General features: G+C 53.0%; 2 protein-coding genes across 2 annotated transcripts in view; one reads left to right on the top strand and one right to left on the bottom strand.

The window, feature by feature from the left end:
- Positions 1-27,515, bottom strand: part of LOC309514872 (vomeronasal type-2 receptor 116-like) — a 112,858-nt gene that overhangs the window by 22,286 nt on the left and 63,057 nt on the right. The window lies entirely within an intron of this gene.
- LOC309514839 (uncharacterized protein) overlaps positions 7,590-27,515 on the top strand; it is a 38,405-nt gene continuing 18,479 nt past the window's right edge. The window contains exons 1-3 of the mRNA XM_082192215.1: positions 7,590-7,602; positions 9,399-9,572; positions 9,775-9,948. Of these exons, the coding sequence (XP_082048341.1) occupies positions 9,440-9,572; positions 9,775-9,948 (307 nt within the window). The 5' untranslated portion in view covers positions 7,590-7,602; positions 9,399-9,439. The remainder of the gene's footprint in view (positions 7,603-9,398; positions 9,573-9,774; positions 9,949-27,515) is intronic.

Raw genomic sequence — 27,515 nt, 5'->3', positions numbered from 1 at the left:
CGGGGATGACCTGTTTCCTGGTATTTTAAAAGGAAACTCAAAGAAGAGAAGTGCTATAGAATGAGACCCTTTCACCAACTCTCCACTGACAATCTCGTTGTTTCATTCTATGCAGTAATTACTGAAAATCTCTATAACAATAGACACAATCGAACAATAACTAAGATAAAATTGCATCACGTAACTAATAATGGATTATTTAATATCTGGATATATTAATGCAGCTGAAGAGCATTTGCTACTTGGTGATAAAATGAGAGAAGAAAGCAAGAAGAAATTCAAACTGCAAGCCTTGTAATAATAGCTAGTGTATTATGTTTTAGGATCAGCTTTTAAAATCACACACACACCCGTGCATGAACACACATCCCTATAGTATTTTGCCTGTGCCTATTTATATATATTTAAATGAACAAGACGGGGAGTCCAGACTATACTTCCAAAGGCATCTAGCCAACACATACTCTCGTCATATTTGATTGCTGGTTCATCTCCAGTGTACTTAAAGCAATAAAATGTTTGACAGCAGGAGGGAATAATTAGCTTTAATATCACCCAGATTTAGTTATGCTTCCTCACTCCTGTCTTCACTGAAGGAGCAAAATCCTCCATGTAGATATTCTGTGCAAGGCTGGTGGAAGTGCTCTTGTGGGACTCAGCCACGTTGAGGTTTGTTGTGTGGCAGAGACTATCACAGGCAATGGGTAGCAAAGCAAAAAGGCTTTATTCTTATGCAAGAATGGTGGCTCATCCATCTCATGGCGCAGACAAGAGACTACATGGGCTGCAACTACACATATGGTTTTATACTGTCACATGTGCAGCTTGATGACCTGTTTGCTCCCGGCTTGACTCACCTTTATGTAGGAGCTAACCATAACCTTTGATAAGCAGCCTTCATTATGCATTTTGGGGGGAATTTCCACTGCCCCTTTGTTCCCACTATTATTTCAGCTTTTGCTCATTTCTCTTGAGCAGAGTGCCTTAAGTTTCCAACACAATCACCAACCTAATTCCAATACAGTGCACAACTTCCATACATTTCAAGGACACTTTTGAGAGAAAACTAGGAATGCTTTCTGCCACCAATGTGCTGTAGATGCCTCTTTTCTCACGCCAGAAATGAACAAACACAATTGTTCCTTAAATATAAGTTCTCAGTAACTATACTTGGAACTTATTAAATAAGCGGCATGAGTGAGAGGGAGAGATGGTGCCTTACATGGGCTCATTAATCACAATCTGTGTCGGCTGTTTCAGGAAAGAGAGGAGATTATGGAGGAAGAAGACCTGAGAAACAATCTCTCCAATGACCAGGTCTCCAGGATGGTAAAATTCATGAGGGATCGGGAGGGGATCATCTTGTATGCTACAGTTAATGGAATGTTTCTGGCCCACAACATGACACAGCAGGACAAGGAGAAGCACTGCAACCAGCAGGATTCTGTGGGAAGAACAGAGCCATGAAACGCAGCCTCCCATCTTTGCCTCTGCAGCATCACATACCACGTTCATCAGGATTGACCTCAACAACATCTAAAATAATTCTTTTTGTTTTAAAAATCCTCATACAGAGCAACGGTTATCACAGCACTAGTGTATAAAGAGGGGGAAATGGTGCAACCTTGCAAATCAGTTTGTCCAAAAGAAAGGGAGGTCAATTGCAATGAAGCAGTTTGCTTGGATATGTGTGTTAATTAAGAGCCATAGAATGAGGTCCGATTTTCCAGTGGCCAAAGATGAATGCCCTAACAAACAGAGGGGAAATGATCATAACAGGAATGATACAGAGTCCTGCCTAGACCCAAATCTAATTCTAAATAATGTGAGATCTTTATAACTTCAGATGTTGATTGTTGATGTAGCTGAAGAGCTCTGGAAGCACTTTGTGTTTTTCAGGATGGAAACTAGCAATTCTGCTAATGATGGGGAGGATTATCTGTTCCCCGGGGTGTTCCTTGCTTTGGAAGTTGAACCTGTGAGGAGTCATCCTCCCGACTTGGAATCCTACAAATCTTATTATTTCTTTTGAAGAGTAATTAGCAGGAGGTGGCACTTAGCTCAGTAGGTCCAAACTTCACCTGCCCAGAACTGGAGGAAATTCATCTACACATCCCTCATATTGGGCATAATCCAGCAAGCCTTCATTTCCCCCCAAAATGTGAAGGCCTAAAGGTACAATCACAGCCTAGGGAAATTCCAGGTTCAGTGATTATGGGCTCATCTCTTTAAATGATTTGCCCCATTAAATTTTATTTGTGTATTGTGTTATTATCAAAAGTATTTGCTTATGCAGTATTATCAACATGAATGTCATCAAATAACATCTACACATCATTTTCATATAGTTTCCCCTGAAACCATAGCTTCCTGTAGACTTCAGATCTATATTCCACAACCGCTCCCATGTCGACATGAGAGAAGGGGAGAAAGGACTGTTTCGCTGTAGCTGCAGCAGCATCTCTTTACTGCCCTCTCTCCAATGCGAAGGAGAAGCAAAATTACCTCCCTGCAAGCAGGAAACTGGGACAAGGGCTTGGCCAGCAGGCAAGTGAGATCCAAACTGGGAGGAGCTCAATTGAGGCAGCAAGACAGAAGGCAGAGTTTGGCAGAGGGGCAGCGCAGGAGGGCTGCCAGGCCAGGACTTTGGGGCAAAAGGCCAGGGCCCAGTTGGCAGAAGGAGCAGGAGGCCCCTGACACCTGGAAGCAGGTGAGGCGCTACCAGGACTGCCTCAGGGAGGGAAGAGGGGTGAGAAGGGGCCCCTGAGCAGCGATCCTTGGGACAAGCAGAACAGCATTTCTCAAAATAAATAAATGAATGAATTCCTTCCAGTAGCACCTTAGAGTGCATGCACACAAAAGCTCATACCAATAACAAACTTAGTTGGTCTCTAAGGTGCTACTGGAAGGAATTTTTTATTTTGTTTTGACTACGGCAGACCAACACGGCTATCTGTAACTAGCATTTATCAAAACTTTGAAAAGGTTGTGTTATGTACTGAAGTTCTCACGCTGGGCCAGCAGGGGGATACTGTAGATAGTTTTTACTCAGGTCCACATATGCAAATAAGGGATCGAAAGTGATGTTCAGTGATTGGATAGTTACAGAAAGTGGTTACAGTTACATAACAACTTTATATAAGCAGCTCTATATAAGCAGGCTGACTGAACCCTTCAGTTCAGTTCTGCATTGGAGAGAGACCCCCAAGGCAAGGAGCAGAGGGTCCTGCCCCCAATTCCTCTCTGCCAAGTTTCCTCTCTCTTCCCCCTGAGGGTGCCATAGGGAGAAGGGGGTCCCAGGGGTGCGGGGATACTGCATGGGGGTCCCTGTTCATGCATGCTGGGGGGAGACCCCCAAATCAAGGGTCCTCCCTTGTCCACTCTGCCAAGCCAGGGTGGGGGCGAGTTCGCAGGAGGTCTGCAGCTCTGCTCTTCCTTGGGATCCAGATGCTTCCTTCCTTTTTGGGGAGGGGGCTTTGGGGCAAGAGAAACAGGGCATGCAAATGAGGCCCCTTCGGATTGAGGGGAAAGTTGCATTGAATAACAGAGATTTGCAGATGACACCAAACTGGGAGGGGTGGCTAACACCCCAGAGGACAGGATCACACTTCAAAACGACCTTGACAGATTAGAGAACTGGGCAAAAACAAACAAGATGAATTTTAACAGGGAGAAATGTAAAGTATTGCACTTGGGCAAAAAAAAAAATGAGAGGCACAAATACAAGATGGGGGACACCTGGCTTGAGAGCAGTACATGTGAAAAGGATCTAGGAGTCTTGGTTGACCACAAACGTGACATGAGCCAACAGTGTGACGCGGCAGCTAAAAAAGCCAATGCAATTCTGGGCTGCATCAATAGGAGTATAGCATCTAGATCAAGGGAAGTAATAGTGCCACTGTATTCTGCTCTGGTCAGACCACACCTGGAGTACTGTGTCCAGTTCTGGGCACCACAATTCAAGAGGGACACTGACAAACTGGAACGTGTCCAGAGGAGGGCAACCAAAATGGTCCAAGGCCTGGAAACAATGCCTTATGAGGAACGGCTAAGGGAGCTGGGCATGTTTAGCCTGGAGAAGAGGAGGTTAAGGGGTGATATGATAGCCATGTTCAAATATATAAAAGGATGTCACATAGAGGAGGGAGAAAGGTTGTTTTCTGCTGCTCCGGAGAAGCGGACACGGAGCAATGGATCCAAACTACCAGAAAGAAGATTCCACCTAAACATTAGGAAGAACCTCCTGACAGTAAGAGCTGTTTGACAGTGGAATTTGCTGCCAAGGAGTGTGGTGGAGTCTCCTACTTTGGAGGTCTTTAAGCAGAGGCTTGACAACCATATGTCAGGAGTGCTCTGATGGTGTTTCCTGCTTGGCAGGGGGTTGGACTCGATGGCCCTTGTGGTCTCTTCCAACTCTATGATTCTATGATTCTAGAGATAAGCATCCAAGGAACTGGAGGCAGGAGGAGCCCTGTGGAGTGGGGAGAGGCAGCCCCCTATGTGGGGAGACTGGATGGGAGACCCTCTCCCCTCCCATCTGCCAAACGACAATTCCCAGAGTTCCCTGGCAAGAAGTGTGGATTGCTGAGCCCTCTGGGAATGGCAGCCTTGGGAATGCAGGGAGGCAGAACTGGACGTGTCTCCTAGCCCCTCTCATTCCGGTTCCCGGGATCCTTTGGAGGAGCCACTAGGACTGGGTGAGATCTGGTTTCCAACTTTGTAATGGATCAGCAGCTAAACATCCCCTGCCCCCTCCCAACTGAGGAAGCCCACATACTGCTCCAGCATGTGCCACTCTCGGGAGCAGGAGCTGCATCCAGCCTTGCTCAGCTAAGTATTTTTAGGAAGACCCCGGCCTCCCGGCCCTGGCAAGGCACCAGGGTGAAGCCATCAGCAGCCCGTGTGAAAAACCATCATCATCATCATGTGCCAGTCATCTGACTGGGTTTCCCCTGCCACTCAGGGCAGCTTCCAGCACATAGAAAACCACACTGACACATCAAACATTAAAAACTTCCCGATACAGATATCTCCTAAAAGTGGTGGTGCTCTTTCTTTCTTGACACCTGATGGGAGGGCGTTCTGCAGGGAGCGTGCCACCACCAAGAAGGCCCTCTGTCTGCTTCCCTGTAACTTTGCTTTTCACAGGGAGGGAACCGCCAGAAGGCCCTCGGAGCTGGACCTCATTGTCCGGGATGAATGAAGGGGGTGGACGCTCCTTCAGCAATACAGGGCCAAACTGTTTAGGGCTTTCAAGGTCAGCACCAACACGTTGAATTGTGCTCAGAAACATACTGGGAACCAATGTAGATCCTTTAGGAGGGGTTTTGTATGGTCCCGGCAGCCACTCCCAGTCACCAGTCTGGCCTCTGCATTCTGCAGAAAACTAAATGAATGACACAGAAGTTGCTGTAGACTAAAGTTAGAAGAAGCTTTAATTGCTACAAATGGTATAAGGAAACTTGATAAGGAATTAAGGGAGTACATGGTGTTGAGTACATGGTTTTGCCAACAAAGGTCTGTATAGTTAAAGCCATGGTTTTCCCAGTAGTGATGTATGGAAGTGAGAGCTGGACCATCAAGAAGGCTGATCACCGAATAATTGATGCTTTTGAATTCTGGCGCTGGAGGAGACTCTTGAGAGTCCCATGGACTGCAAGAAGATCCAACCTCTCCATTCTGAAGGAAATCAGCCCTGAGTGCTCACTGGAAGGACAGATCCTGAAGCTGAGGCTCCAAGACTTTGGTCACCTCATGAGAAGAGAAGACTCCCTGGACAAGACCCTGATGTTGGGAAAGATGGAGGATGCAAGGAGAAGGGGACGACAGAGGACGAGATGGCAGGACAGTGTTCTCGAAGCTACCAGCATGAGTTTGACCAAACTGCGGGAGGCAGTGGAAGACAGGAGGGCCTGGCGTGCTCTGGTCCAGGGGGTCACAAAGAGGCAGACACGACTAAACGACTAAACAACAACAACAACATGGTGTTGACCCGGAGTGCCTTTGGAAACCTTGTCACAAGAGGAGCATAAAGCTCCCCGCTGGAGTTGTTAGAGGGTCGACATGCCTGGTGTTCTTAAGAACCCAGCAGATTTAGGGCGTGTGGAAGAGCTGTGCTTGGACGGCTTCCATGTCGCCACCCGAGAAGGCTGGGCAGCAGCCGGAGCATCAGAGGGGCCTCTCCGAGAGCCCCGCGCTCCTCCCAGGGCTGCCCTCCTTCCAGACCCCACAGGAGTCCCTCCGGCCAGCCTCTCCCGCGCAGGGCCAGGGCAAGGCAGCGGGAGGGGGGGTGCCCTGTCTCCGGGGACCACGGAGCACGTGCGGGGGGGTGTGCTGCGCAGGCCAGCAGAGCCCTGGGGCTCCTTCCTCGCTCGGGGTCTGCTCCCCCACTCTGCTCTCCCGAGACAGGACCCCCTCCCTGGGGGGCGTCTCTCGGCGGGCAGGGAAAGTCCCCCTGGGAAGACGCTCCTGCCAGACCGGGCAGACCAGGCTCCGCTCCATCGCCCCTTCCTGCATGGCAGGGGCGCGACGAGGTGGCCCTCATAGGCGCCGACTCCATGGGGCTTGAGGGGGCTTGAGCCCCCTCAAAAAAATTTTTGGGGGGGCTCAGCCCCCCCAATAATCTCGGGCGCCCTTCCAGCAGAGCGCCGCCGCCGTCCCCCGCCTCCTCCCCACCTGCTCCCTCACCAGCCAGCCAGCCAGCCGTGCGCCCTAGCCGGAGAGCCCCGGCCGTCCCCCGCGAGATTAGGGAATCCCCGGGGCGGGGGGCTCCTGCCTCTAGCCCCAGGTTTCCCGCATATCAGCTGTTCCGGAGCTGATTAATAGGCGCAGCATTCGCTCACGAGGAGGCGGCGCCACTTTATTTGCATATTCATGAGCTTATTAGCATTTCACGAGCTTTCCCGGCCCCCCCCCCCCCAATAGTTTTTATAAGTCCGCGTCCCTGGTGGCCCTTGTTCTCTCTCCCGGCCGGACGCCCCCCCTTTCCGCTCTCTCGTCCAGGGAGCCTCTCCCCTTCGCCCTCTCTGGCCCCAGTTCTTCCCTGCCGCTCCCCTCGGGGACCGGGGCTTCCCCCAAGACACATTCCCAGGAGAAGAAGCACCCCCCTCCAGGCACCCGGGATCTGGCCCCGGAGAGGTCTAGGGAGACCCGGAGCTCCAGGCTCGGCCCCCCCGGCCTCCCGCGAGGTCTTCCCCACAGGGTCCCGGGGGAGCCCGAGAGGCAGCTGGGGGGGATCCCGGGGGGGGCTCCCCGACCCCTCCGCCGAAGCCCCGCTTCCCTGGCCCCGGGTCCCCAAGGCCGTGGGGAGGCGGCAAGGGGACTTCTCGGGGATTCCTCACGAGTGTGGCAGGAGACTAGCGGGGGGGGCGCCCCTCTTCCTTGCCTGGGTGAGATGGGGGCTCCTGGGGGCAGAGGGAGGGAGCAGGAGGAGGAGGGGCGGGCTCGGGTCTGGCTCTCGGCCTTGCAAGGGTTAAAAGGAGCCGAGCTGGAGTCCTAGAGAGGGCAGGGAGGGGAGGGGGCGGGGCAAGGTCCTCCAGAGCAGAAGCCCCTCCCCCTCCCCCCTCCCCGCTTCCTCCTTCTTCTCTCCCCTCCTGGACTCGGGTGAGTCTCCTCGAGGGCGCAGTGGGGAGAAGGGGGTCCCGGGGGGGGAGGGGCGTGGGGTCCCTCTTCAGAGCATGCCTGGGGGGGGGGAGGCAGAGGGTCCCCCCCCCTCGTCCTCCCGGCCAAGCCGGAGTCTGCAGCGCCGTCGCTCCTTGGATCCAGACGCCGCCTTCCCTTTGGGGGAGGGGGCTCGGGGTCCAGGGAGGGAGAAGTCACATCTCTGAGCCGAGGCTGCAGGCAGAGGGGAACATTCCCACGTGGGGGGAGCACAGGGAGAAGAAAAGCCCTTCTGCCTCTCCAGACCAGATGCAACAAGACATGTCCCTCCCCTGCTCAGGCGAATCGAGTAGACGAACTAATGCGAAAGCAGATTTCAGATCTATCCTCAGGAAATGCTAAGCAAGGAGAGGAGACTCCTTCTCCCAACCTTCTGGGACAAAGGAGGAGGAGGGATTATCAGTCACTGGGTGCCTTGTACTACTAAGAGAGGACATGGAATGCATTAAATCCTTTTGGGCTGACAGTAATAAAAGTCTTACCATCCTGAAAGGTACTTGTAAAACCTTCTGGGGGAAATCTGGCAGAGAGTCTGTGGGATTTGATAAACAAGAATGGGAAATTGGTGCGATCTGAAAAGAGGCAAGTTCTATCAAGCTGCCCTAAGCCTTGTCACAGGAGGAGCGTAAAGTTCATCTCTGTAGTTGTTAAAGGGTATACATGCCTGGTGTTCTTAAGAACCCAACGGATTTAGGACATGTGGAAGATCTATACTTTGATGGCTTCCATGCCAGGGTGGGGACCACATTTTGAGACTGGAGACTTGTGAAGATGGTGTATAAACACAGACAATATCTAAGAAGGAGTGGTGTATTAGTCTCAAGATTATTCAGAAATGTGGCATCACCAGCTCCTCTGCTTCCATATACAGCAACACCTCCAGAAAGTCCTCAATTCAAGGCAGACCATCCTGCTTTAGTTGACAAAGATTCTGCAGGTGACAAGCCTGACTAGCCAGCTGACCTGGAACCCAAGGAACCCCCTAACTCAGACACCCCTGGGTCCTTGCACTTGAGGAATCTGGGGAATGACCTTATTGACAGAACTGAAAAGAATTGATTTGAGTCCTGTGCTCTGCCACAAGAAGCCCAGAATGAAAATACTCTCCAGATTTGACCTCTGGTGTTCCTGCCTGATAAGTTGGAAGAAGGAACAGAAAGGCTCATGCAAGCCCACCAGATATACCACCGTGAGCTGAATTTATGGGCTAAAAAGCTACACTCCCCCACCACCACCAGGTTACTGAACCCTCTTTCCTACCATTTGGAGATGAAAAGCTTCCCTGAAGATTTGGTCCCCATGCAAGAGGCAAATATGGCCACATCTGCCTGGCTTGCAATGAGAGAGCTCAAAGAGTGCGAACTGGGCTCTCCGTACAAAGCAGCTAGCATGGGGGCACCCACATGTAATAGCTACTCATCGGTTTTCTGCCCATGCTCTGGGGTTGCGGTTTTCAGGCTTGGGGACGGTGACTGGTTTTGGCACCAAGTTCTGTCCAAAAGCCCCACTGAGTTCCAGGGGATCTACTCTCAGCTCACTACTGTGCAGACCATGCCAGCCTTATTAAGTGGGGTGAGGAGCAACCGGAGGTAATTAGAACCACTGGAGAGGTTTAGAAATGGGGCTTCAGTTGGGAAGGGGCCGCCCCATTTGTGCTTCTCCAGGGGCAGGAGAATATCTAGGGCAGGAGAACCCCTGCAGGGCCTCTGAGGCTCCCTTTGCTTCTTCCTCTCTCCCAGGACCCTCCAGCTTCTTTTGGCTCCTTGACTCCTCAGGAAGGATGAAAGGGACGGATCCTGCAAAGCTAGCGAGGATGGAAGGGGGGAGATGGACGGTTGACCTGGTCAGGTTGTCTCCCGCATCCCTGCCCACAACCTCTGAGCATTCCCTCCCAGGGGCCTCCGAGAGATCTGGTGAGTCCCAGGGGAGGGGAGATGGGGACCTGGATGGATGGAGGGTGGAAGAGGGGAAGCTCTCTGGCCAGAAATGAGATAAAGCAGGGATTTTGCTGTGGAAGCTGTGGATGGGGCCCCCAACATATTGGGAGGCTTCCCCTCCAGCCAGAAAATCCCTGCAGGGCCTCTGAGGCTCCCTTTGCTTCTTCCTCTCTCCCAGGACCCTGCAACTTGCTTTGGCTCCTCGACTCCTCAGGAAGGATGAAAGAGACGGATCCTGCAGAGCTAGCGAGGATGGAAGGGGGAAGGTGGACGGTTGACCTGGTCCGGCTGTCTCCTGCATCCCTCCCCACAACCTCTGAGCATTCCCTCCCAGGGACCTCCGAGAGATCTGGTGAGTCCCAGGGGAGGGGAGATGGGGACCTGGAGGGATGGAGCCAGAGAGGTATTGGGGCTTGCTCAGATTGGGGGTGGGGGGAGGCAGGCAGCCGGATGGAGATGGAGAAGGGGAGCACCTTTTCGGGTTCCTCCACCTGCCTGCGCCTTTGTCATCTGCAGGCAATTTGGGCTAGGAATACATCACAGCTCTCTGGCCACCACGATGTATAGGCAGCTCAAAATGTCTAAACCCAGTACCGTGACCTGAATGTATTGGCAGCGGTTGTCAGCAGGGTGCTGATTTCACTCAGCTCTAGTTCTCCTTGACACCTGCAGGTGAGGCAGTGGAAGTGCTGGACCAGTGTCCTGCCTTGGTAACGGACTGGATGAGAGCCAACAAACTGAAGCTCAGTCCAGATAAGACTGGGGCATTGTTAGTTAGGGGTTCCCTAGACCCTGATGTTGGGAAAGATGGAGGGCACAAGGAGAAGGGGATGACAGAGGACGAGATGGTGGGACAGTGTTCTCGAAGCTACCAGCATGAGTCTGACCAAACTGCGGGAGGCAGTGGAAGACAGGAGTGCCTGGCGTGCTCTGGTCCAGGGGGTCACGAAGAGTCGGACATGACTAAACAACTAAACAACAACAAGACCAGATGGCTGGGAGGTCGCCTGCTCCTGATAGGATTACACTTCCTCTGGAGGAGCAGGTTCGTAGCCTGGAGGTCCTCCTGGATCCTTTGCTGTCGCTCGAGGCTCAGGTGGCCTCAGTGGTCAGAGTGCCTTCCATCAGCTTCAGCTGGTGGCCCAGTTACGCCCCTATCTGGACAGGGATAGCCTAGCTACTGTTGTCTATGCTCTGGTAACCTCAAGGTTAGATTACTGCAATGCATTATACATAGAACTGCCTCTGAAGACTGTTCAGAAACTTCAGCTGGTGCAGAATTCAGCGGCCAGGTTGCTCAGCGGAGCAAGACGGTTTGAGCATCTTACACTGATCCTGGTCCGACTGCACTGGCTACCGATTAGTTTCCAGGCCCAATTCAAAGTGCCGGTTTTGACCTACAAAGCCTTAAATGGCTCAGGACTGCAATACCTCAAGAACCGCCTCTTCCCATATGAACCTACCTGGACCCTGAGATCATCTTCTGAGGCCCTTCTTTGTGCGCCTCCTCCTTGAGAGGTCCAGAGGGTGGCAACATGAGAACAGGGTCTTTTCTGCAGTGGCTCCCCGTCTATGGAATGCTCTTCCAGGGAAATTCGCCTGGCGCCTTCATTATACACCTTTAGGCACCAGGGGAAAAGGTTCCCCTTTAACCAGGCCTTTGGTTTAAACATCCAACAACAACAGTCTTTTAAAATGTGGCTTGGGGGGGGGGTTATTGCTTTTCCTTTGATTTTATATGCTGTGATTTTGTTTGTGAGCCACTCTGAGACCACCGGTATAGGGCAGTATATAAATTGAAATTATGATTATTAAAAAAATAAAACCAGTACCTTGATCTGAATGCCCTGCCAATGTCTGACTACTTACACATCCATTGTGCAGCACTAGAAGAGACGACTCTTTAAAGTAACCTGATTTCAAGGTTGATTATTTCAAGATTGATTGCAGATGGGGCCTCCATGTGTTGCCTTTTTCTTTTATTTTTGGAATAACTTTTTTTAAAGAAAACTAAATTTTATTAACAAAATATAACAATACACCAAACAAAGCAAAACAAAACAAATTCAAGTCTTACAGATTAAAACACAAAACAAAGAATGAAAGAAAAGAAAAGAAAAAGAAAAGTAATAACAGAAACGAAGTTAAAAGATAAGAAAAAAGACAGACATATTCCCAATACCCTATTCATCTTGTTCCATAACCAAAATTGTTAAAACAAAGACCTCCACCGACCTCACAACACTTCATTTCAGTCCCATTATATCTTTCTGTATTTCCTTATTATCTCAAACCTAACATATTCATGTATATATGTGTCAATATTCCTTTTCCTTTCTATTCACGAGGTCATTCTTAACTCAACCAGATTTTTACCCTTGAACCTTGTCTTTTGAAGTATTCATTCAAACAATCCCATTCCTTCTTCACTAAACTTTTTGGTTTTTGTCTTATGATGTCCGTCAGTTTGGCTAACTCTAAGTATGCACAAAGTTTACATAACCATTCTTCCCTGGTAGGTATTTGTTTCCCTTTCCAGTACTTAGCTACCAGGATATGCTGACGTCACATATAAGAATAATTTAACTCTATCTTTTGGAATGTCATCATTTAATATTCCTAATAGGAATGCCTCTGGACTTTTACTATAAGTTATTCTTAGTATTTTCTTTATCTCTTCATGGATCATGCTCCCAAATTTCCTAATCTCTGGGCATGTCCACCACATTTGGTAGAAGGTTCTGTTTTGTTTCATACACCTCCAGCACTTATGCGTTTTGTTCATTTTGGCCAGCCTTTCTGGTGCCAAGTACCACCTATGATACATTTTCATATAATTTTCTCTTATTAAATAACATGCTGTGAAGTTTCTTTTTTGTCCATAATTTTTCCCATTCTTTGCATTCTATTGTATGGCCTAGATCTTGTTCCGACTTTTTGATGGCATTTCCCTTTTCTTCTTTTTCTGGTTGTCCATTCTGTAACAATTTGTAGATTTTTGATATAGTCTTTTGATTATTGTATAATATTTCCATTTCCCATTCCGATTTTTTTTTATCAAAACCCTTTGACTTTTTACCCTTGAACATTGCTGTTAGCTGGTAATATTCTAGCCAATTCACCCCACTGTTTAAGTGCTTCAATTTTTTTCACTTTCTGGCGATAATTTATCTCCTCCTTGAGTTCCCTATATGTTAGCTGTGATGGGATGATGAGCTGCTTGTGCGTAAAATCCAAGTCCCTCAGAGTTTGGGCAAGTTCGCAAACTTCTGTCCGTAATGAAGCCCCTTAAACATGGCTCCATCAGTCGCTGGCAGATTCCGACAGTGGTTGCTTTCGGAATCTCTTCCAACATAAAAGCTCCTTAACGGAATCACGTTGTCAGGGGTTCAGGAGCAGAGACGCAGGAAAGGGAGGAAACAGAGAGCGAGGGGGAGGAATCCGAAGGAAGGATGAGTGATGATGACGACCCGAGATCTCCGAGTCTTTCCAGTGAGTCGGAAGATTCACAGAAGGGAGCGCCAGTGGTCAGAGCAAGGGGGGGACCCAGGGGGACACCCCAGGAAGGAGGGACCAGAGGGGATTCAGAGAGCAGCAGCTGGAGGTCGGGACCAACGTTCCCAGCTGAGAGCAGCGGGGAGAAAGGGGACCAGGCATCGGGTTCCGGAGGCTTTCAGCAGGAGGGAGGGCATGAGTCAGGAGTGGTCACGCCCTCATCAGGGAGCGAGGAAACGGTCAAGAGGAAGGTAGAAAGTTGGGTGCGCGCGCCAAGTTCAAATGCAGCGGAAGCTGGCGCAGTAAGCAGCCCGGAGAGGGAGCCAGGTCCTAAAGCCCGCCGCAAGGAGGCAGAAGGGTCCGGGGGGTCGGCTTCGGAAGAGTCTAGGAGGGAGGAGACCCCGGGGGGCAGAGGAACCCAGAGACGGAAGGAAAGGCGCAAGAGGTGGAGCAAGGCTAGGGTATTAAGTTGGTGTACAGGAGGCGGAGACTCAGACGGGACTTCGTCGGTCTAGCTTAGAAGACGTAGAGCTGCACGCTGCAGTTCGGAAATGGAATTTGTAACTCAATAAAGACTCTTATAAACTGAACGCTGGCTAGCGTGGTCCTATGTGAGCTGGGACCTGGAAGCAGCTCTGACAGTAAGTCCCGTCCGCCAAAAATTGACACCTAAAGCCTCGCAGCGAGGGCAGGAGCAGCGAGGTGGGAAGATTGGTGTCTCTTCGCAAGCTCACAAAAGTCGGCAGCGATGACGACCGAGCAGCAAATTACAGCCTTGCAAAATGCTGTGACACAACTAAACGCAGAGATACTAGCATCCCGGAAGAAAGAGGAGGACGCAGCTGCCGCCTACAAGGATCTCCAAACCAGGTTTGAAATGCTTACGAAGCAAGGGCAACTGGGACCCAGACCGGAGGGGATTGGGCTGGGGAGAAGATCAGGCGGTCTCGTATCTCACTTCGATGGGAATTTGCAACAGTACCCCAACTTCCGAGCAGACGTACAGTGTGCACTGCAGCTGCTGGAGAAGGACTTTAGAGATGAGGAAGAGAAAGTGGGGTTTATCCTATCCCATTTGCATGGAGACGCTAAAGCGTGGCTGCGCAATTTGTGGAGGGATAAGGATCCGGCGCTTCGAAGTGCGAATGCCTTTATTAAAGCGATGGATGTGTGCTTTTTATCAAGCATAGACGTGGATCTTGCTCGAAGGGAAATACATGGACTGAAACAGGGGAGGGCCAGTGTAAGGCAGTATCACGCCCGCTTTTTTGCACTGGTCAGTGCCCTGGAGTGGGACAGGGATTCACCTCCAGTCAGAGACCTGTTTTGGGAAGGATTGAGCAGTGCGGTTAAAGACGAAATTGCGAGGGGGGAGAGACCCCGGAGCACGCAGGAGATCGTTCAGAGGGCGCTGACGGTAGGAGTGCGTCTGGAAGAACGGCCGTGGACCAGGGAGGAAGGGCGTGGAGGGCGCGAAGCAGCGAGAGGGTTCTCCTTCGTTCCCAGGGAAGCAGCGCGTGCGCAATCCACGCCTCCGCCAGGAGGGGGAGTGGAACCTATGGAGATTGGAGGTGCCAGGGCTCAGTCAGCAACCAGAGCCCTAGTGCCGGGAGCAGTCAAAACGAAGCTTCCTAGAGGGAACAGGAAGTGCTACATCTGCGACAGCCCTCAGCACATGGCGAAGGAGTGTCCCCAGAGGAGCTACAAGCACACTGCAGCCTCTACAACGGTGACTGCAGCTACGCAGCATAGACAACCACAGCAGGGAAACGACGATGTCTGGCTGGAGACAGAGGCACTGGGGCCCAGCCAGACGAATCAGTGAAGCAGTCCCCAGAGATTTTGCAACCCACAGACCCCCTCCCGCCCAAACCAGTGGTGCAGCTCACAGCATCGCTCCAGCTACCCAATGGACTCACGATGGACGTGCCAATTACTGTGGACTCAGGAAGCAATGCTGACTTTATAGGGCAAGATTTTGTTGACCAGCACGCTATACAGCTGCTACCAGCCACACTGCCCCTGCAAGTCGTCACGGTGGATGGCAGGGAGTTGCTAGGTGGGCAGGTGGTGAAGCAAACGCCACCGATGGTGATGCGACTTGGTAACCACAGGGAAGTCATCAGTTTTAATGTCACCCGACTGTCGGACACACCCATTGTCTTGGGCATGAGTTGGCTAGACAGGCACAGTCCGACGCTGGCTTGGTACCAGCGACAACTGATCTTCGGCTCTTCTTATTGTGCGGAACACTGCATCCTGCCCAGGCAGGAGGGAGAAGAGGAGGAATCACAGCTGCAGTTCGGAACGCTGCAAGCGGTCCCCCACAAATACGCAGACTTTTTGGAGGTCTTCTGCAAGAAGGAGGCGGACAAGCTACCCCCTCACCGGCCATATGACTGCAAGATTGACCTCCTACCAGGGGCGACGCTGCCGAAAGGGAAGCTGTATTCCATGTCTGAGGACGAACTACAGGAACTCAAGCAGTTCATAGATCACAATTTGGAGCGTGGTTTCATCCGAGAGTCCAAGGCAGTAGGGGGCAGTCCTGTTTTCTTCGTGAAGAAGAAAGACACGCCCCAAAAAAGACTCGTTGTGGACTTTCGCATCTTAAACAAGATGACCAAGCCCTCTGATTTCCCCATGCCCAGGATCGACGACCTCCTCGCGACGGTGCGCAAGGGACGCGTGTTCACCAAGTTGGACCTGCGAGGGGCGTACAACCTCATCCGCATGCGGGAAGGCGATGAGTGGAAGACAGCCATGTTCACGCCCCTGGGCACCTACGAATACAGAGTTATGCCGTTTGGATTGCAAAATGGCTCCCACTGTTTTCAAGCTTTCATGCATCACATGTTGGCGGGGCTCCTCTACAAGAAGTGTGTCTGCTTCCTGGATGACATCCTGATATTTTCTGAATCGCAGCAAGCACACGACCAAGACGTTCGGGAGGTGCTGAGTAGGCTGAAGCAGCATAGACTGTACGCCAAGCTGGAGAAGTGCCAGTTCGACACGACGGAGGTGGATTTCCTGGGATACCAGTTGTCGGACAAGGGGCTAGCCATGGACAGCGCCAAGGTTCGCGCGGTGTTGGATTGGAAGAGCCCGCGCAACCGGAAGGAGGTCCAGCGGTTTGTCGGCTTTGCGAACTTCTATCGCAAGTTTATCAAAGGGTTTGCGATGCAGACGGCGGCCATTACGGACACGCTCAGCTCCGAGAAAAAGAAGTTCATCTGGACGGAGCAGGCGGAGCAGTCCTTTCAAGCACTCAAGCGTCTCTTCGCGTCGGAAGAGCAACTGCTGCATATCGACCCCAGCAGACCGATGCGGGTAGAGACAGACGCATCAGACAGAGCCGTGGGAGCCGTCCTGCTGCAGCGAGACCCGCAGGGGGTTTGGAGGCCGGGAGCGTTCTACTCCAGGAAGCTCAGCAAGTCGGAGCAGAACTACACCATTTGGGACAGGGAGTTGCTGGCCATTCATGCAGCGTTCAAGGCGTGGAGGCATTTCCTGATCGGCGCCAAACACACCGTGCAAGTCTGTACGGACCACAAGAATCTGGAGCACTGGCGCACGGCGAGGTTCCTGAACCAGAGGCAGATTCGTTGGGCAGAGTTCTTTGCGGACTTCGACTTCCGAATAGAGTATGTCCCAGGCGACACCAACGTCATGGCGGATGCACTGTCCCGAAAACCGCAATACCTCGAGGAGGTGACGCCAGCGGCGGCCATGCACATCTTCGCACCAACAGCGTGGGTGTGCGCCTCAGCAACAGTGGACCTGGATGCGGTGCGGCGTGCGTTGCAGGACGACTCATTCGCGCAAGCGAAGATGGCAGAGGTGCACAGAGGCACGGCGAAGAGCGACGAGTTCCAGGTACGGGACGGCTTGCTCATCCGTAAAGGGGCCATCTACGTGCCGGGAGACGAATTTTGCGCCAAGGTACTGCAGCAGTTACACGACGCGCCCACGGCCGGACACTTTGGCACGGAGAAAACGGTGGAATTAGTCGCTAGAGACTTCTGGTGGCCCAGACTGCGAGGGGAAGTCGCGGACTACGTCGCGAGGTGCGACACCTGCCAGAGGGCCAAGCCGGTGCACAAACCGCCGGCGGGACTGCTGGAACCGCTGCAAACACCGTTTGAACCATGGGAGAGGGTGGCCCTGGACTTTGTCACGGATCTACCCAGCTCGAGAGGCAAGACAGCTGTGCTAGTGGTGGTGGACTTGTTCACCAAGATGGCACATTTCATTCCGTGTGCGAAGGTGGCCACGGTGGAACAAACCGCCAAACTGTTCATAGATCACGTGTTCAAAGTGCATGGTCTGCCACGGTCTATACTGTCCGACCGGGGGCGCCAGTTCATCTCGAACTTCTGGCAGAGGCTGATGGGTTTCCTGAACGTCAAGATCAACCTGGCGTCAGCGAGACACCCGCAGACCAACGGGCAAGCGGAGCGAGTCAATGCCATCATGCAGCAGTACCTGAGATGCTATGCCAATCAACAGCCTGCGACATGGGTGGATTACCTGCCGCTCGCCGAGTTCGCCTACAACAACACGAAGCACGTGTCCACAGGGGTGACGCCGTTCTTCGCCAACAACGGGAGACACCCCAGGACCTTCCCGGGCCTGGAGAGGGTGGAGGAAGGGGAGCCTCAGACAGCGGACGCCTTCGCGTCAGGGTTGCAGGAGGTCCACGATCAGCTCCGACGGCAGCTGGAGCTAGCTAAGCACGCATACAAGGTGCAAGCTGACAAACACAGACGGGTTGGCGAAGAGATCCAAGTGGGAGACTGGGTCTGGTTGGCAGCACACGCAGTGCCGACCAGATCGTTAGCTAAGAAGAAGCTGGGGCACAAGCAACTCGGGCCCTACCAAGTCGAAGCACAGGTCAACCCGGTGGCTTTCCAACTGACACTTCCGGAGGGCTCCAGAATGCATCCGGTGTTCCACAGATTGGTGCTCACTCCCTACAGGGCACCTCACAGATTCCAGGAGCCGGGAACGGCGCCGAGTCCGCTCCAGGAGAGGACCGAGCAGGGGGGGTCGCCACAGGAGGATCCCATCAACGAGGTCACGGAGATTTTGGACTCCAGATGGGGGGAAGAGGGAGTAGAATACCTCCTAGCCAGAGAGGGCACCCGGGCCAGTGCCAATAGCTGGGTGCACGACTACGCTTTGGAGGAACCTCTGCTCAAGGACGAATTTCATGCCCTTTTCCCACACAGACCCATGCCAGCCGGCTTCTTCAACGACTGGCTTTTCACCCCCACGCTTTCATCAAGCACGTTCCACGCGTTCGACTCGGACGGGGAACCCGCACGGGGCACACGTTCCCCGGAAGGGTCACCAGCGGGTTCGGCATCGGACACCTCGTATTGGTGGGACAATCGACCGGAGGAGCAGTGGCGCAAGAAGTGGCTGAGGATGCCAGGTCGAGCGACGGACACAAGAGAGACCGACGCAGAGACTGACATGGACGTATTCGGGGAGGATCTTGGGTTCGAGCACGGCGGCACAGAAATGGAAGTGGAGCTGATCAGCGTCGACGAACGCGAGTAGGAAGAATAGGAGGTTTTCAGTTGGCTGCCAGCCACGGGGAGCGAACTGTATCCGGCATTCACCCCCGTGACGATGGAGCACCCAGCACCCACACCTGAAAGAGGGGAGGGGGGAAGGGGGGCTTCGAGGGGGGATGGATGTCAGGGGTTCAGGAGCAGAGACGCAGGAAAGGGAGGAAACAGAGAGCGAGGGGGAGGAATCCGAAGGAAGGATGAGTGATGATGACGACCCGAGATCTCCGAGTCTTTCCAGTGAGTCGGAAGATTCACAGAAGGGAGCGCCAGTGGTCAGAGCAAGGGGGGGACCCAGGGGGACACCCCAGGAAGAAGGGCCCAGAGGGGATTCAGAGAGCAGCAGCTGGAGGTCGGGACCAACGTTCCCAGCTGAGAGCAGCGGGGAGAAAGGGGACCAGGCATCGGGTTCCGGAGGCTGTCAGCAGGAGGGAGGGCATGAGTCAGGAGTGGTCACGCCCTCATCAGGGAGCGAGGAAACAGTCAAGAGGAAGGTAGAAAGTTGGGCGCGCGCGCCAAGTTCAAATGCAGCGGAAGCTGGCGCAGTAAGCAGCCCGGAGAGTGAGCCAGGTCCCAAAGCCCGCCGCAAGGAGGCAGAAGGCTCCGGGGGGTCTTCGGCTTCGGAAGAGTCTAGGAGGGAGGAGACCCTGGGGGGCAGAGGGACCCAGAGACGGAAGGAAAGGCGCAAGAGGTGGAGCAAGGCTAGGGTATTAAGTTGGTGTACAGGAGGCGGAGACTCAGACGGGACTTCGTCGGTCTAGCTTAGAAGACGTAGAGCTGCACGCTGCAGTTCGGAAATGGAATTTGTAACTCAATAAAGACTTTTATAAACTGAACGCTGGCTAGCGTGGTCCTATGTGAGCTGGGACCTGGAAGCAGCTCTGACACACGTCTTCTGGACTCTCTGCGTGACAGTTTCTGGCGAGGAGTGGGTGTCCCTACAGGAGGTCCTGAAACCTCCCCACTGTTTTCGCTGGAAGTGTCTCTGAGCCATCCCTCCTGCTCACTTCCCCTCGGCTCACCTCCTCTCCCCCTGATGGTTCCCTCTTCAGCTGCTGAGTCTCTCCCAACCTGTGTGAGCCCTTCCACCTCCCTTCCTTCCGATGGCAGTTCCCCTCCAGGGCCCCCTTCACCCCCTCCCGTCCCCTCCTCTACGGGCGGTGAGGAGGCAAAACCCCGGAAAGAACTTCCTTCATCTTCCGACGTCTCGAACATTTCTCTCCACCTGTTGCGGTTCCTGGTCTCGAAGTACTCCTCCTCCTCAGAGTCCATTTCCCCTTACCCTTCCGAGTCCGGGAATCCTTCCAACTCCTCCTCCTCATCAGTGGTCCCAAAGTATTCCCTCCGGAACCTCTCCACAGGCTGAGGTTTCCTTGGGAACCTTTAATGGAACGTTTCTACCAATACCTCGTCATTGATATCTTCTGCCATTACCCAAGTGTTTTCTGACTCCGGTTCTCCTTCCCACGCTACCAAATACTCCACCTGATCCCCCTTCCACCTGGCGTCAAGGATTTCTGCCACATGGCTGCTGCATTCTCTTTCTTCTATGACCGGTCCCCGTGTGGACATCCCTTCTCGTCCCCCCTCATACGGTGACAGTAACGACCTGTGAAATACTGGGTGCAGTTTCATGTGGTTGGGTAACCGGAGCCTGAAAGCCACTGGGTTGACCTGTTGAATGACCTCAAAGGGACCCAATCTTTTGGGTCTTAATTTCTTACAACCCCCTTTGAACGGCAACCCTTGGGTTGACAGCCACACCTGATCTCCCACCCTTATGGTTTCACCTTCCCTTCGGTTCTTGTCTGCCTGCCTCTTGTATTCTTCCTTGGCCCTTTCTAAGTTGAGTTGGAGCTGACGATGGATTGCTTCCATTTCTTCTACAAAATGCTCGGCTGCTGGGACGCTCCATCTCTCCCCTCCTCCCCCTGGGAATGCCCTGGGATGACACCCATAGTTAGCCAAGAAGGGGCTCATCCCTGTGGACACATTCTCTGCATTGTTGTAGGCAAATTCCGCCAGCGCCAACTTCTCTACCCAGTCATTCTCTCTGTCATTGACATAACACCTCAGGTATTGCTGGAGGATACCAGTAAATTGTTTTCCTCTGTCTGAGACCACCCTCAATGGCACCCCATGCAATCTAAAAATGTGTTCTACAAATAATTTCGCTGTCTCTTCCGCCGTGACTGCATGCGAGCAGGCTACAAAGTGGCACATCTTTGTTAGTAGGTCTACCACGACCATGATGGCTGTTTTCCCCTTGGACTTCGGCAGATCAGTCATAAAATCTATCGACACTGCCTCCCAAGGTCGTTCTGGTGTTGGTAAGGGTTCTAATAGCCCCGCCGGTGCCCGCCTCTCCCCTTTGGCTCGTTGGCATTGCTCACACCCTCTTACATACTCCCGTACATCTTCCCTCACCTTAGGCCACCAAAATTCCCTGGTGACCAACCACATGGTTTTGTGTTGTCCAAAATGCCCCGCCGTGGGGCTGTCGTGCAACTGCTTGAGTACCCTCCCCCTTAACTCTCCTTCGGGTATATACAGTGCCCCTTTGTAATACAATGCTCCGTTTCTTTCCTCGAAACCCCCTGGTTCCTCCCCCTCACTCCTAAGACCTCTGAGCTTATTCTGGGCGTATTCATCATTCTCTGTTTCCTCTACCAGTTCTCTTTGCCCCACCAATGCCACCCCACACACCCAGTGGTCCTCTGGGATGACATGTCTCTCTTCGGGTGCCCCCTCCCCTTCCAAATATTCAGGTTTGCGTGAGAGAGCGTCCGCCCTAACGTTTTCTGGACCTGGCACATAACAAATTTCAAAATGGAATTTGGAGAACTCCTGGGCCCATCTCACTTGCCGTTGGTTGAGCACTCGTGCCGTTCTCCAATACTCTAGGTTCTTGTGGTCAGTGCACACTTGCACCTTATGTTGTGCCCCAATTAATAAATGCCTCCATCTCCTGAACGCTTCATGAATGGCTAGTAGTTCTCGGTCATACACCGTGTAGTTCCTCTCAGATTTGTTCAGCTTTCGCAAGAAAAAGGCACACGGTCTCCACTCCGACTTCTCCTTCCCAGGCTGCAGAAGCACCGCCCCCACCGCCCGGTCTGATGCGTCCGTTTCCACTCGCATCGGTTTTTGTAAATCCACATGCAGGAGCTGTTCTTCTGAAGCGAACGCCCTTTTCAGTTCCTCAAAAGCTCGCTCCGCCTCCGCCGTCCAAACGAATTTCCTCTTACTGCTGAGACAGTCCGTAATGGGAGCCGTCAAGTGGGCAAAATTTCTGATGAACTTCCGATAGAAGTTTCCAAATCCAAGAAATCTTTGCACATCCTTCTTTGTTTTCGGTGTTTTCCATTCCAGTACCGCTTGGACCTTGCCAGGATCCATAGCCAATCCCTTGTCCAACAAGCGGTACCCCAGGAATTCCACCTCCTTGGTATGAAACTGACACTTCTCTAGCTTCACCCACAGCTGATTGGCTTGCAGTCTGCCCAACACTTCCCTGACGTCTTTCACATGCTGCTCCTCGTTCTCTGAATATACTAACACGTCATCTAAGAAGGCCACACAATTCTTGTAAAGCAAAGGCCCCAGGACGTGGTTCATAAACGATTGAAAGCACGTGGAGCCTGCTTGTAGGCCGAAGGGCATAACTAAATATTCAAATGCCCCTAAAGGGGTGAACATGGTGGTTTTCCATTCATCCCCCTGCCTTATTCGTATCAGGTTGTACGCCCCCCTCAGGTCCAGTTTAGTAAAAATCTTTCCCTTCCTGACCCTTGTCAAAATGTCATCAATTCTGGGCATAGGGAAAGTCACTGGTTCTGACACTGCATTTAAGGCCCGGAAGTCCACTACAAGCCTAGGTTTGTCCATGTTTTTTTTATCCACAAAAAACACTGGGCTGCCACCCACCGCCCTGGACTCTCTGATGAACCCTCTTTTCAGGTTCTTGTCAATGAACTCCCTTAGCTCCTGCATCTCTCTGTCTGACATGGCGTACAGCTTGCCTACAGGGAGCTGTGCCCCAGGGAGTAAATTGATTTGACAGTCAAAGGGTCTATGCGGGGGTAGTTTGTCAGCTTCCCTCTCGCTGAAGACGTTGCTCAGGTCAGTGTATTGTCGGGGCACCTTCCCCTTCTCCGTTACTTCCGTCCCTGCTAGAGTGGCTCTGGCCCCTCCTTGAGCCTCCCCCTCTTTGCAGTGTTCTAGACAATGTGCTGACCCAAAGGAGACCACTCTCTGATGCCATCCCACTAGCGGATCATGTAACGCTAGCCAGCTCATCCCCAAAATGATGGGAGCTCCTCCCAAGGTAGCCACATTAAACGCTATTAGCTCAGTGTGTCTTGCTACCCTCATTATCATTGGGACGGTCTGCTGGCTGACTTCTCCCAGCAGCTCCCTTCCATCGATCGTGGTCACCTGCAAAGGGTTACTTAAAGGGATAGTCTGTATCTGGTGTTCAGCAGCAAACTCCTTACTCATGAAATTGCAGGAGCTGCCTGAGTCCAATAGCGCCTTTATCTTTAGTGGGTGTCCGTTTGGCAGCTCTAGTAACACCTCTATCACTAGGGCGGGTTTAGGAGGTTCCGGCGTGGGCACTTTCACTGCTCTTTGGCCTGGCTGCTGTGCCCCGACGGTGGCAGCCAGGCGTTGGCTTTTACTTGCTCCTGGACCTTTTCCTCCCTCTCCCCAACAGCTCCCGCCATTCCTTGCCATTCCTTTCTTTGGGGGCAGACTCTGGCAAAGTGACCTGGCTGTTGGCAGAGATAACATTTCTTGGCGCCCTTCCCCTCCTTCTTCCACTCTTCACTGGGCTTTGAAACTGCGCACGCGCGCTGTTCCGATTTCCATCGGTTCTCCCGGCGGGAACGGTGGCTCTGGAATGTCTGGAATGCCTCTCCAAGGCTCTCGCCTCTTGGCGCGCTCCTATGGTCAGCGCTGATTTGGTCAGCTGGTCCATAGACTCCGCCCTGGGCGCCCGGGAAAGTTCATCCTTTACCGCCGAAGAAAGCCCTTCTTCAAAGAACATTTGAATGGGCTCCGCCGATAGGTCCCACCCCAATCTGTGAACCAACATGGTGAACTCAGTCCAGTACTCACGAACAGATCGGCTCCCCTGTTTGCAAGCCATTAACTGTCTGCGCACCACTCCCTGCTCAATATCGCTGGAAAACATCAAGTCCATGGCACGAAAAAACTTCCTCGTGTCCTTCAGGATGTCATTATTCATTGCCATCAGGGGCCTCACCCAGTCTTTCGCCCCCTTTTCGAGATGCCCAGTCACAAATGCCACCCATGATTCCTCGTCGGGAAAGTCATCAAACTGCAGATTAAGGGCATATTGCATCTCCGTCCTAAAGGCATGATAGTCCTTGGGCTCCCCCCCCCAAACTTCTGCACCAATCCTGGCACCTTTCTGGCGAGCGGGGTGGCTTTCCCCTTTTTGTCTGCATCCTGAGCCCTCCTCTCCTCGAGCCTCGCCGTCTGCAGCGCTAGCTGGACCTCCAACGCCCGGTACCTTTCTTCCAGGCTTGGACCCGCTCCAGCTCCTCCTGCTTCTCCGGTTCCGGATGGGTTGCTCATTGTCAGGGGTTCAGGAGCAGAGACGCAGGAAAGGGAGGAAACAGAGAGCGAGGGGGAGGAAGATGAAGGAAGGATGAGTGATGATGACGACCCGAGATCCCCGAGCCTTTCCAGTGAGTCAGAGGACTCCCAGAAAGGAGCCCCAGTGGTCAGAGCAAGGGGGGAAAGAAGGGGGACACCCCAGGAAGAAGGGGCCAGAGAGGAATCAGAGAGCAGCAGCTGGAAATCGGGACCAACGTGCCCAGCTGGGAGCAGCGGGGAGAAAGGGGACCAGGCATCAGGTTCCGGAGGCTTTCAGCAGGAGGGAGGACATGAGTCAGGACCAGTCACGCCCACATCAGGGAGCGAGGAAACGGTTAAGAGGAAGGTAGAGGGTTGGGCGCGCGCGCCAAGTTCAAATGCAGCGGAAGCTGGGGCAGTAAGCAGCCCGGAGAGTGAGCCAGGTCCCAAAGCCCGCCGCAAGGAGGCAGAAGGCTCCGGGGGGTCTTCAGCTTCGGAAGAGTCAAGGAGGGAGGAGACCCAGGGGGGCAGAGGGACCCAGAGACGTAGAGAGAGACGTAGGAGGTGGAGCAAGGCTAGGGTATTAAGCTGGTGTGCAAGGGGCGGAGACTCAGACGGGTCTTCGCCGACCTAGAGCAGAAGGCGTAGAGCTGCACGCTGCAGTTCGGAAATGAATCCTGTAACTCAATAAAGACTCTTATAAAGTGGACGCTGTGTGGCGTGGTCCTATGTGAGCTGGGACCTGGTAGCAGCTCTGACAGTAAGACCCGTCTCCTCAAAGCTTCGGACACCTGAAACCTCGCAGCGGGAGCAGAAGCCGCTAGGGGGGGAAGAGGGGTGTCTGAAAGCAAGCTCACAAAAGTTAGCAAGATGACGGAAGAACAGAGAATTTCAGCGCTGCAAGAGGCAGTGAACCAGTTGGGCGCAGAGGTTTTGGCTTCCAAGAAACGGGAGGAGGAAACTGCAGCCGCCTACAGAGACCTCCACGCCAGGTTTGAAATGCTTGTTAAGCACGGGCAACCGGGACCCAGACCGGAGGGCGTGGGGTTAGCACGGAAAGCAGGCGGTCTTGTGCCTCACTTCGATGGGAATTTACAACAGTACCCCAATTTTCGAGCAGACGTAATGTGTGCACTGCAACTGCTGGCAAAAGACTTTAGAGATGAGGAAGAGAAGGTGGGGTTCATACTGTCCCATTTGCATGGGGATGCTAAAGCGTGGCTGCGCAATTTGTGGAGGGATAAAGATCCGGCGCTTCAGAGTGCAGATGCCTTTATCAAGGCGATGGATGCGTGTTTTTTATCTACCATAGACGTGGATATTGCTCGAAGAGAGATACATGGACTGAAACAAGGGAGGGCGACTGTACGGCAATATCACGCCCGCTTTTTTGCACTGGTCAGTGCCTTGGAATGGGACAGAGATTCACCTCCAGTTCGAGATCTGTTCTGGGAAGGTCTGAGCAGTGCAGTTAAAGACGAAATTGCGAGGGGGGAGAGGCCCCGGAGCACGCAGGAGGTGGTCCAACGGGCGCTGACTGTGGGGGTGAGGCTGGAGGAACGCCCATGGTGCAGAGACGAAGGTCGTGGAGGGCGCGAAGCAGCGAGAAGTTTCTCCTTCGTTCCCAGGGAAGCAGCGCGTGCGCAGTCCACACCTCCACCAGGAGGGGGGGTGGAACCTATGGAGGTGGGAGGTGCCAGGGCTCAGTCAGCTACCAGAGCCCCTGCACCAGGAGCAGTCAAAACTAAGCCTCCTAGAGGGAACAGGAAGTGCTACATCTGCGAAAGCCCTCAACACATGGCGAAAGAGTGTCCCCAGAGGAACTCCAAGCACACTGCAGCCTCAGCTACAGTGACTGCAGCTACGCAACACAGAGAACCACAGCAGGGAAACGAAGATGTCTGGCTGGAGACAGAGGCACTGGGGCCCAGCCAGACGTATCAGTGAAGCAGTCCCCAGAAATCTTGCAGCCCACAGACCCCCTCCCACCCAAGCCGGTAGTGCAGCTCACCGCATCACTCCAGCTGCCCAATGGCATCACAGTAGACGTGCCACTTTCTGTAGACTCTGGAAGTAATGCTGACTTTATAGCGCAGGAGTTTGTGGAGCAGCACAATATACAGCTACTGCCTGCCACTCTGCCCCTGCAAGTCGTCACGGTGGATGGCAGAGAGTTGCTAGGGGGGCAGGTGGTGAAGCAGACACCGCCAATGGTGATGCGACTGGGTAACCACAGGGAAGTCATCAGTTTTAACGTCACCAAGCTGTCGGACACTCCCATTGTTTTGGGCATGAGTTGGCTGGACAGGCACAGTCCGACGATGGCTTGGTACCAGAGACAGCTGATCTTCGGTTCTTCTTATTGCGCAGAACACTGCATCATGCCCACTCAGGAGGGAGAAGAGGAGGAATCGCAACTGCAGTTGGGAACGCTGCACACGGTTCCCCACAAATACGCAGACTTTTTGGAGGTCTTCTGCGAGAAGGAGGCGGACAAGCTACCCCCTCACCGACCATATGACTGCAAGATTGACCTCCTACCGGGGGCGACGCTGCCAAAGGGGAAACTGTATTCCATGTCTGAGGACGAACTGCAGGAGCTTAAGCAGTTCATTGATCACAATTTGGAGCGTGGCTTCATCCGAGAATCCAAAGCAGTGGGGGGCAGTCCTGTTTTCTTCGTGAAGAAGAAAGACACGCCCCAAAAAAGGCTTGTAGTTGATTTTCGCCTCTTGAACAAGATGACCAAGCCCTCTGACTTTCCCATGCCCAGAATCGACGACCTCCTCGCAACGGTGCGCAAGGGACGCGTGTTCACCAAGTTGGACCTGCGAGGGGCGTACAACCTCATCCGCATGCGGGAGGGAGATGAGTGGAAGACAGCCATGTTCACGCCTCTGGGCACCTACGAGTACAGAGTTATGCCGTTCGGATTACAAAATGGTTCCCACTGTTTTCAAGCCTTCATGCATCACGTGTTGGCGGGGCTCCTCTACAAGAAGTGCGTCTGCTTCCTGGATGACATCCTGATTTTCTCTGAATCGCAGCACGCGCACGACCAAGACGTTCGGGAGGTGCTGAGTAGGCTGAAGCAGCATAGACTGTACGCCAAGCTAGAGAAATGCCAGTTCGACACTACGGAGGTGGATTTCCTAGGCTACAAGTTGTCGGACAAGGGACTAGCTATGGACAGCGCCAAGGTTCGCGCGGTCTTGGATTGGAAGAGCCCGCGCAACCGGAAGGAAGT

Source organism: Podarcis vaucheri, assembly GCF_965113315.1.
Source record: "Podarcis vaucheri genome assembly, chromosome: 12".
Classification (NCBI taxonomy): Eukaryota; Metazoa; Chordata; class Lepidosauria; order Squamata; family Lacertidae; genus Podarcis; species Podarcis vaucheri.
This window is presented reverse-complemented; position numbering and strand designations above follow the sequence as displayed.